We start from the raw sequence: 11,895 nt of genomic DNA on the forward strand, positions 1-11,895 counted from the left end.
ATACTGACACCGAATTGAATTGTATACAGCTTTGAAAGCATAAAAAACAAAAAAATGATCTAACATGAAATTTTCAAAAATATATACGGTAGACTGAGGCTAGAGCGGACACGGGGATAAACTGGACAGCTTTAATATCTCGTTTTCGTTTTTAAATTGCACTACACCGCCCTCTCAGCAGGCCGTTCTATTTTGTTGGTCTTTGAGCGTTTGTTGAACGACATTTTGCACGAAATATTCGTTCAATTTGCTGGAACGGTTTGTTGTTGTTTTTTCTCTTGCAAAAATAGTGTGAAAATTAAGTGTAACCTTTACATAGAAAGAAAATTTGTTGTTATTCTACGTGAAGTAGAAGTATTGTGCAGGTATGTATTGTTAGTTTAAACAAATAAGTGGAAAAAACTTCAGAAATTCTGCAGTAAAACTAGTCCAACGGGGCTCCAACACCTCATGTTAAAAATGGCTCAATAATGGACCTCTGTCTGCCGGGTTTGTTGAACGAAAAAAATGGCATTCGGTTCAACGGTCTGTTTCAAAATCGGCAAACGAAGGTCCCGTGTTGGCCTCCCGTTGAACGATTGATTGGACTTTCATCGGACCAATGATCCAACGTATTGCACCAATGAAGGACCACCATTGAACGTTTTTTTCTAAGAGGGCTGTGTAGCGAAAGCTGCACCTAAACCGACGACACGACCTGCCACTCGCTTTTAAAACTGTATCGTAAACAGAGATGCCAGGTAAAAATTTCAAATATCTGCAGACAGGGTCTGTAAATCTGAAAAAAAATCTGCAGTCAGAAGTATGTCTTGCTGGCAGCAATTTCTCTATAAAGTATGACACGCAAAACTGACTTGGCGAGCAAAAAAAAAAAAAAAAGGTTCCGGAAATTTCAAAATATAGACGAAAGTCTGTGAGAATTTCAAAAATCTGCAAAAGTCTGCGAGAATTTCAAAAGTCTGTAAAAATCTGCACAACAAAAAATGTCTGCAGCACTATACCCCAAATCTGCAGATTTACAGACAAATCTGCAGACCTGGCATCTCTGATCGTAAATCGAGCTACCCCTCAGTAACTGGTAATGTCAAAATGGAATCGCTTGAAAAAATGTTGGAACTGGCAACACAAGTTGGTAAATTATTGATTTTAAAAAACAGTTACCAGTTGCCTTGGTAACCACAAAAGAAATGTAAACAAAAACAAGTGATTCTCACTTAAAACGAAACCACTGAGTGTAGTTGGCCCGCTGCAGACCCTGTCAGCTTGGAGCGATCTCAATCTTCAGTTCAGCAACGCCGTCGCACGGCGTCTCATTCAACATGTCATGTCAATTGTATGGGTGCGCAGTGCTGCTATTTTGGCGCGTACGAATTTAACTTCCTTCCTAAGTATTTGGTTCCAGAGAACTTTTTTCGAGATCGAACTAAAAACACAAAACGATTAGAAATTCATTTATACGAATGAGAATATCATTTACACTCACCAAGCATCGACGTTTGACAAACTTTATATACAATTCAGCCCTCGAATGAATTATTGTTATTTTTTGCAGTTTTTTGTAAGATTTTTAATAACCATGAAATGTGGAATTATTCCACAACTGTTTCAAACTGTTTGTTTATTTATTCTGGTGCTCCTTGGTAACTAGTTCATAGCAACTTAAACAGTGTTGCTCGAATAGTTAGTTTTCGTCATTTTCAAGGGGTCGCTATATTTATGGTAACTGGTGGTAAATCGCTCACGAACACTTTTTATTCCGATTTTTCTTCGGAGTGTCTGGTCGTGTCGTCGCCTAAACTGTTCATTTTTACCAATTGCACTACACCAGTGCTACACTGTTTTCGACGACACGACCTGCCACGCGACTATCAAAACTGTATCGCAAATTTAACTACCCCTCAGTAACTGGTAATGTCAAAACGGATTTGCTTGAAAAAATGTTGGAACTGGCAACACAAGTTAGTAAGTTATTGATTTTGAAAAACAGTTACCAGTAGCCTTGGTAACAACATATGTAATGTAAACAAAAACTAGAGATTCTCACTTGAAACGAAACCAGTTGGCCCGCTGGCAGGTATTAAATTTATTCTTCCAGAGAGTTTTGAGTCATTTTTGCTTATTTTTTTTTAATTTGTATCTTTTTATAGCCTCTAGCTTCGGCTATCAGTCCGATTTTTCTTTCCATAATCTTCTCAAAGTTACGTGTCACAATATCAACATCGTCAGCGAAGCCAAAGAGCTGTACGTACTTTCGGAAGATCGTGTTGATCCTCGCTATTCAAAGCAATATTGAACAAAAGACAAAAGAATCCAAAACCTTGCCGTAGCCCTCTCTGAGACTTGAGACGACTCGAGAGCGTCCCAGATACTTGGACGTAGCACATTATTCTATACATCGTTGCTTCGATCAATCACGTCAAATTATACGGAAATCCGCATTCGTGCATAATCTGCCGATTGTGTCGTATGCCGCTTTGAAGTAAATGGCGTGTTGTATTCTCGACACTTCTGGAGTACTTGTCTCATAACGAATATGTAATTCGTAGTGGCGTACCGTACCGGCAACGCAAATTATTCACTACCAAAAATTTGATTTCGGTTGTTTAAGGTAATAAAACACTTCTCGTGTGTTATCTGCAGAGGGAATATATTTATCTAACTAAGCATTTATCACTTTCATAATGTTCCCAGAATTACATTCCTCGTTTAAAGGTTTGCTCGAGCTTCCTGGTTTAAAACTAGTTAACCAAGCCGATTGAATGTAGACTTTTCGATAACTCGCTCCAGGTGACCACAGTGTTTCTATAAACTTGGTGGACATATCAGCATTGTTTAAGGTTGTCAAAAATTTTGAACGTGCCTGTTCAACGTCACTAGTTTGTAATTGGCCTGAACTTTGAAGTGCCGGCGTTTGACAAATTTTATATACAAATCAGCCCTCGAATGAAATATTGTTATTCCACCAATGAGGGCATCAATGTCTTTCGCATTCAGTTTATCAACTGATCCACCACCAGATGTGTTCCCTGATCGTGCATTCCTATTAAAGGAAAAATTTTGAAGAATCGTTCTACGCATGCCATGCCGTGTCCCAAACGTGCTGAGTTCACAAAAATTCGACAACAGGCGTCCCGTAAACAATCAACACGCAAGAATGTTCCACAGAAGGATGAAATTAATTTCCCACGGCTCCCACCGAAGAGGGATATTCCCAATTTGCCGCCACTTCCTCACAGCAATCCAAAATATTCAGCCGCTGGATCACAAAAAGAATCTTCCTCAAAAATCCCTCCTGGATGGGGCAATAATCAACCACAAGCAAAGGATGACTCTGGTGACTTATTTCCAATTACAGGATTCACAGGCTTGACAGGACAACTACCAGAGGAGGGGAAGTTGCCATTGCCATTAAACGATCCATTCAGCACAGGCTTCTGTCAGCCTTAAAATTGTAACTTATAGAAGCCATCGGAATTGAGATTACAACGACGATGGGACCCATCATCATCATTGCAGCGTACTGCCCCAAACAACCCAATCTTCAAGATGGTACGTTTGCATCATTGAAGCGAGATCTGGCTCTACTCACTCGACGACAGAACAAATTCATCATTGCTGGGGACCTGAACGCACGGCATGAGCTGTGGGGAAACAAAAGATAGAATCGAAATGGATTCGTACTTGCCGAAGATTACGAAGCTGGACAGTACAACATCCTCGCTCCGGATCAACCAACGCGACTTTCCAGATCGGGAGATCATTCCATATTGGATATATTCATCAGCAACATCCCCATAGACAGCTCTCCGGTTGTCTTCAACGAGCTCTCTTCCGACCACTTTCCAGTAATATTGACGTTGGGGCACAGACTAACAGACAGGACACTCAAATTAGATTCTTCAATAATTTTAACGGTCATTTCGAATATTCCTTTATTTGGGACAGTACTCACATGTGTCATGATGGCGCCACGTTACCCTATCAGAAACATCCTGTCTGTCATCTAGACTGTGTTTATTTTTTTCATTTACCAACAGAGTTGCCATTCATACAGAATTACCTGTAATGTATTGATTTGTATACGTCCATGCGAATTTCATGGAGGATACAGATTTAATACATATTACCAAAACTATATACAGAATTGTGCCTACTTCTCATCCTTCAACGCAATACAAAATCGAACCCGTTATGTAACAATATTTACTTACTTCTGGTCTGCCGCCACTTGATTTTTCATTTTCAAATATTATGATGAAATCAGGCATCCCTGCAAGCAGCTGATCGGTGTTGTCAAACGAGGGGAAACCAACTAGTAAAAAAACTTTTACATAACACAAGGGGTGTACAGATAGTAAATAGTTCGCACAGTACAATATAGGTGGAACTAGTGCATCACGAAAAAATATTTTTATAAGAATTTACTCTTACTGTCATGTCTGTTAGTCTGTGGTTGGGGTCTTCACCAGAAACAGTGCCTATTTAACCTCGGAGGAACTATTATCGCACCGACTGGGTCCAATTTCAACAAATCGACGACCAACTTATTATTATCGATTTACCACTAGATTCCCCGATGGAAATCGATGCAGCTCTATCTTCCTTCCAGCATTCGCTCGTGATAGGACGGTTCCAGTACAACATATGCCAAGTTACTCTCTTCAAATTGACAGCACTCAAAATAATAATCATATTATAGTTACGTGAAAAGTTATGTGAATATTTTCCACCCTACTTTTCACGTAGGTTTTAATGGACTGGCATTTAAAAGCTGTTTAATGCATAATCTAGTAAAAGTTACGTGTTTCATAGGTAAAATGTAATGTACTGTTCATATCACATTTATCTATCAGTTCATATCAAATTTAGATACCAGAAAATTAGTATTTTATATATTGGTTGAAGTCAAAAGGGAGATTCCAGATTTTGATATAATTGTATGAAAAGAAATATGCCATGAAATATAAAACATTTATTTCAGAAAATTGTCATATAATTCCAATAGCTTAAAAAGCAACTAATGTGCTAATAACGTCGTGGTATCTCAAATCGACAAGCCTCCAGAAATCGTTTATGTTGTCACTGCCATCCAACCGAAGCCGAAGTCGAGATCCAAGAACTCCCACAACACTATCGATGCAGGTTGAAGTCGCATTACATGGTTCCAGTGTCTCTAGCTTCATACCGACGGCCTGTTTGAAGCATTCGCCAGGAGCGGGTAAACTTCCGGACTCACGCAGGCACTCGGTCCAGTTGAACACATGGAAACTTTCATACTGGAAGGAATGGTCCGGTCGATGGAGTAAAAAATTGTAATTAAATAACTTTTCTCGCAAATATTTACACTACTTACACTTCGAGGGCCACTGCTCGCCATTTTCAAAATCGAGTTTTTCACACTGGAAATTCACGTAGATTGTTTGACGTTTGGTCAATTCACGTAAACCTTATGTGATGACTCTATTCATTTTAGGGGATGTTCGTATAACATCCATTTTCGTCCCGTAAAATATTCAATTTGATATTTGAAACCATTCTACGTGGTTTTTCAAGTGAATCGAACGTGAATTTTTATTTGAGTGAGTGTCACCAAGAAATTCATCCGACTTCGAAATATCTACCGGAGGTAGTATCAACGAACTGGCATCCTAGATAAGAAGACTTCTTATAACAACTTAACTAGGATAATCCAGGAAAGGATATCTGAGCTTCGCAACAGGAACTTCCTGCAAAAGCTTCGAAAAATTCTCCCACATTCAAAGTTTGAAAAGTCAATAAAAAGGCGAATTCTTGCTTTCGCAGATGAACAGGATATATTACTGGAAGAACAGTTTGGATTCCGGAAAGGAAGATCCACCATCCACCAACTCACAATAGTTATCCGTCATCCAGCAAAACAAATCAGTGTCCAAAACGACTGCCATGGCAATATTGGATATTGAAAAGGCATTCGATAATCTTTGGCACGATGGCCTTATGTTTAAACTGCATCGGTATAATTTTCCCATGTATCTTATTAAAATTATCAAAAATTATCTTACAGATAGAGCATTCCAGGTTTCTCTGAATAATGCACTTTCAGAAAGATTTACTATTCCTGCTGGTGTACCCCAAGGAAGTATCCTAGGTCCCATTCTATACAACATTTTTACATCAGACATCCCACCTCTTGCGGGTGATGGTATTCTGTCACAATTTGCTGATGATACTGCCATTCTTTACAAAGGTCGTGTCATTAATGTTCTGAAGAATAAATTACAGACAGGTCTGGACGCTCTAACTGAATATTTTACAAGCTGGAAAATTGTTATCAATGCTGCAAAAACTCAAATCATTTTGTTTCCACATTCAAGATCTCCAAAACTTGTTCCATCAGACGAATGCCAAATACGATTCGGTGATAAGGACTCACCTTTGACAGACATCTGATATTCAGCTCACATGTTGACAAAATCATTCAAAAATGCAGCATACTCATTAGGTCTCTCTGTATCCGCTGATTTGTAGAACATCTAAACTGTGCCTGAAGAATCAGATGGCTGTCTAAACAAAAATCATCTACCCCGCAAATAAATACACAGTACCTGTTTGGCGAGGCTGTGCATGAACGCACAAACTTTGGCTTCAGCGCATTCAAAGTAAGATCTTGAAGATTATTCTAAATCTACCCTCTTGGACAAGGACTAGTGAAGTACATGAGATGGCCTCCCTGGATATACTAGAACAAAAATTCGAACGATACTGCACGAAATTTGAAGAGAGGTGCTCAATTTCTGTAATACAAAATTTGTACGTATTAGGTTAGATATAGTTATAAGTAGGTAGATATTTTATTTATAATTAAAATAAATATTATGATTAAACATTAGTATGTAAAAACATGTAACTAAAACACCAATTATTAATAACGAATCGCATGAACAACAAAGATGAAAGGCCAAAGGGTCAAAACACTTGTACTGTAAATGTTGATGTAATACACAAAAATAAGATTAATAAACAGATATTTACGCAAAATGAAATTTATTCAGTTTGGCATCATTTGGCACTGCGAGCGGATGTTTTGCAGTTTGTACGCAAAGCTAGTTTCAACTCAAACAAGAGCGATTGCATCATGCAACAGAGCTGCTGGTCGTTTGCATTGAGAGAAAGAAAACGAAAAACGAAAAGTGGACAACATTATACACTGAGCTAAATTTTCTTTTTCACATTATATGATATTCTAATGATTTTGCACTATTAGCATTTCCAATAATAGTTACAAGATGTGTTCAACATGATGTCAAATATATGAGATAATTTCATGAAACATAAAACTCTTCTTAACGTTATTTGTATAGGATTTCCATATAACGAATGTAATTTCCAGTCTGAGTCAAATTTATTGGCGCGTCTTATAACCATTACTAGATATCCGCACAACATACATTGGAACAATTTATGAAGCGCATATTATATTCACTTCGAATTTATTTAGATAGGTTCATATATACCATATGACTAGTTTTATAAAATTTATTTCTATATATATATATATATATATATATATATATATATATATATATATATATATATATATATATATATATATATATATATATAATATATATATATATATTTATATTTATATATATATATAACTTTCAATGGGGGTCATACGAATAGCAGATAATTGCCAACTACTACTTTTCTTTGAGGATTCAAGCTTCACTAGTATCATGATATTTGCGAAAGAGAAGTGAGATCCTGAGACTGAAAATAAAAAAATGAATCTTACTAGACAGATAGAGTAATGAAATGTACCGGATATATATTTCATGGTCCGTTAACGCATATCCTTGGACGAAGTTGGATGAGCTATCATGTCAGCGATTTAAAATTACATTGAGATGAGGAACTTCCTGAAAAAATGGTCTGGAGCAGTTGATAAATATCGAGGACACAACTATTCACGACTTTCATCGGATTTCCATATAAATTATATGGGATATTTTTATAACTTTCATTATGATAACGTCCATTTAGATTTGACGTACACATTAAATAAAGATTATAAGTTTCCATATAATTTCTATGAATTATATTCTGCATATGATTCATATGACAAATCTAATGAATATAAATAAGATTTTCATTTCAGTGTAGCATATCAGCCGTTCTAAGAGCAAATTCAGCAGCTGCAAGATTCATATGGGTGCTCTATAATGTAAATGAAACTGAAACAAACGTATCCCCAGCAATCCGTTTTAGTTTTATTTATTCGACCAGTTCTACTGTCAAATTTAAAACTGGTATACATTGCCGTTCTATTTTTTCTATATTTGAAACACAGATGAAACGCTGCTGGGGCTGCCAGTTTATTTTGTTATAATTTCTAGATTTAAATTTTAAAACTGAAATAAATTATGCATCTAGAACTAGAACACTCCTGAGGGCATATTCAGGAGTGTTCTAGTTCTAGATGCATAATTTATGTCAGTTCTAAAATTTAAATCTAGAAATTATAACAAAATAAACTGGCAGCCCCAGCAGCGTTTTACCTGTGTTTCAAATATAGAAAAAATAGAACGGCAATGTATACCAGTTTTAAATTTGACAGTAGAACTGGTCGAATAAATAAAACTAAAACGGATTGCTGGGGATACGTTTGTTTCAGTTCCATTTACATTATAGACCACCCATATGAATCTTGCAGCTGCTGAATTGGCTCTGAATATGCCCTAATGGCTCTAAATGTTATTGAAAGAACTATTAAGATTACTTCTTTGCAAATCGAAGGTAACAATCATACAATGGTGGTGGATGTTTTTGTGGCTCTGCCCTAGCACCTCTGTGCCTTTGCACCCCTTCGTCACAGTATTTTTGTGTCTCAGCACTTCTATGCGTTTGAACCTCTGTGTCTTTTCACCTCTGTGCGTATGAATGGGATGGCCTTCTTTATCTGCTTCCAAGTCGGGAACGTCCCGAACATTGGCTGTGTGCCAGCCGTTGTTTTTTGTTTCTCGATTGCATTAAACAATATTAAGGGCCTAAGATTTCATCCAATACATTTTTCTACAAGGTTATTTTAGAAACGTAAAAAGCATAATTAGCCTCATCCATTCCATTTGACGAATGAATTTATTATGAAATAAATAAATTCAAGAAATTAATAAACGAACGAGATAGTCTATTTTTTTAGAATTTCAGTCGTACATTGATGTTGAATAAATCAATGAACATAATCTATTGATCATTCTAAGTTATATGCACAAACTGCAGCTTTAAAGCATACGGCTTTTAATATGTCTATAATTTCTTCAGCAGATATCATTTAGAATTGAGACCGAACGGTTCGGACAAAGCAAAATAAGAGTGTAATTCAATTGAATATATCAATAGAACTATTTAAATTCATTTATTTACATATTGAAAAATTTAATTCAATCAAAACTTACATCTCTTGAATACTCTAATATGAATATTCTAATTGCGGTACACATCAAAATTTCAAATTCAAATGTATAAATTAATTGCCTTTCGCGACAACAAATTTTCTTACACACTAGTTCTGCGCTGATGGAGGTGGTGGAGGCGGTTGAGATGAAATTCGACTCGAATTGGATGCAATGGAAAATGGATTAAGCACTCGTAGTGGTTGATTCTGCCTTGAAATGTTATAATGCCAGCTGTGACTATACGGCCGTCCTCTATGAAACCCACGACCTCGACCTCTTCTGTAGAAGGGTGGTCGGGGGTTTCCATCTGGTGTTTGTCTTCCAGTACTGGAATTAGAATTATGTCTGTGCTTCCGAGCTACTCGTTCTTGTTCGTCATCTGAGAAATCCAATGCATACTCGGGTGTCTCACCATCATCCAACCAACTCGCATCAGATCCTCTCTGCTTCATCAGATCGGACAAAATAATGAACTGTGTATGCTCGGTTCGTGGAGCACAGTAAACGGGTGATCCTATATGTATTCCTTTATCAATTACTTCTTGACGGGAATTGAATAGTACACAGTACATTGGGGCGGCTACCTGGCCGATGACATCAAATATTTTTCCAAGAGAACGCTTGCCTTTCTCTAGGAAAAGAACTGTGTCGATATTAAGGAGTTCTACTCCTGCCATAGATTGAACAATAACAATCTGTGCGACAATTGATTGAATGTGACCAATTGACTTGCATTGTTCCTCCGAAACACTAATCTGCAGCTCCTCTATAGGTGGTAGTTCATGAATTAAAGTTTCCCCTTTGGCTTTTACAGGAACTGCTGGTGCAGTTTCATCTTCTTCTTCCGATGAAAAAAGATCGTTGTCAGACCTGAGGAATATTTTACCGTTTTTTGAAATAATTCAAATTATTATTAGGGAGTTACTCACTCATGATCTGTTACATCCGGTGCGGTCTCTGTATCACTGATAACTATCGCAGATTGATTAGTTCGGTAGTTTGAAGTATTGTGTATAACTTCTACACATTCCTCGCCACTATCGGATTCTGATTCTTGCTTGATTGTTTGAGCAGTAATTTTCGGCAACTCTTCTTCAGAATCCGTTATATTAGAATCCGAATCCGAGCTAATGTATTGAGAAAGAAGTGATAATGAACTGTTGGCTATCTGAATTACAGCATGCGATTCAACTGCTTGTTCTCGGGCTACACTCTCTTGATAAGACAATGTTTTTTCTTGTTTTTCAATTTTAACACTGTGGGCTCTTTGTGTGGAATCCTAGAAAACAATTATCAAAAAAAATTGTACCAATTTATGTGAAAAGTTAATTTGAATTAGCAAATACTGAAATTGATAACGCATGCTAGAAAATATTTTGATATTCTTTCATACCTCTGCTAAATCCATTTCAATATCTGTCGGATTATCCTTGCACAATATTTTTTGAATACATCCTTTAGATAAGTTAGAATCTAACTTACTAGGCACACCAACCGAATCCATAGCCATAGATTCCACTATTAATGGAGACACAGGCGATGTTTGATCTTGACCTTTATCAAGTGTGTCTACTGATAATTTATTTGTTTCATCCAAAATCTCTTGTCGGAGTACACTTTGTTCGGGAATATCTATTGGATCGTTTCCTTTGTTATTGTCATCCATTGTTAATGATTATAAGTTCTTTTGTTGATAGTAATTTCACAAGCACGTGTTTGAGAGTGATCATGAAATCAGTAAATAAATCGTGTTGCCAGTTATAAACTGTTTTAAAGGTTAGTTAAGAAATATATTTTTCAATTCATTACCTCTTCAGATACATGTTTATTTTTTACAGACTTCCGAAATTCAATGATAATTTACAGCATTCTGCAATTTTTCAAAGAATTGAAAACTACTTTGTGATTTTGGAATATTACTCTTGCTACTGATAAAAGATTTAAAAGTGGCGTCTTCCTAATCAAATTTTTATTGAGCAATTTGACGTCTCTGTTACTCACATCGAAGCAGAGTGCACAATGTATTGGTGTGTATTGGTGTGGCTATTCTCAGCAGTTGAAAGGGTAATGCTAGTGTCAGTATGTCGAAATAACCCGGTGAATTTTGTCGAGCTGCATCGTGCCAATTATTGAAGACATATATGCAATAAAAAACACGGCAATGCCAAGAGAACAGTTGAGAAAGACATAAAATCGTTCATGGAACTCTATATCACGTAATGGAACTGTCTTCTACGTGGTTCATTTGTCCATAGCTTACGAAATTCTATATGCATTTTTCGCAGTGTATGAATATGAGTCAAACATGTTTTACCTCAGTGTAAAATTGAACCCACAACAAACTTTGACTTCGGCTCGCACACATTCTAATTTCGTATATGAATAGATCTGCGCACTCTGCATCGGTGTGAGTAAATGAGACGTCAAATTGCTCAATAACCACATGCCCCGTTTACAC

General features: G+C 36.8%; 1 protein-coding gene across 2 annotated transcripts; it reads right to left on the minus strand.

Annotated features, from left to right (window-relative positions):
* Positions 1-9,414: 9,414 nt before the first annotated feature.
* LOC131439929 (H/ACA ribonucleoprotein complex non-core subunit NAF1) lies at positions 9,415-11,395 on the minus strand. Of its 2 annotated transcripts, none has more exons than XM_058611038.1 (4): positions 11,247-11,395; positions 10,831-11,121; positions 10,367-10,716; positions 9,415-10,307 (listed from the first exon to the last, which is right to left on the minus strand). In XM_058611038.1, exons 2-4 carry the CDS (start codon positions 11,101-11,103, stop codon positions 9,545-9,547), a joined length of 1,386 nt encoding a protein of 461 aa, XP_058467021.1. In that variant the 5' UTR covers positions 11,104-11,121; positions 11,247-11,395; the 3' UTR covers positions 9,415-9,544. The 2 variants fall into 2 exon arrangements, with proteins under 2 accessions (XP_058467021.1, XP_058467020.1); XM_058611037.1 differs by having other exon boundaries at positions 10,831-11,202; positions 11,247-11,379.
* Between the last annotated feature and the right edge of the window lie 500 nt (positions 11,396-11,895).

The sequence above is a fragment of the Malaya genurostris genome, unplaced genomic scaffold, assembly GCF_030247185.1.
Source record: "Malaya genurostris strain Urasoe2022 unplaced genomic scaffold, Malgen_1.1 HiC_scaffold_15, whole genome shotgun sequence".
In the NCBI taxonomy this organism is placed as follows: Eukaryota; Metazoa; Arthropoda; class Insecta; order Diptera; family Culicidae; genus Malaya; species Malaya genurostris.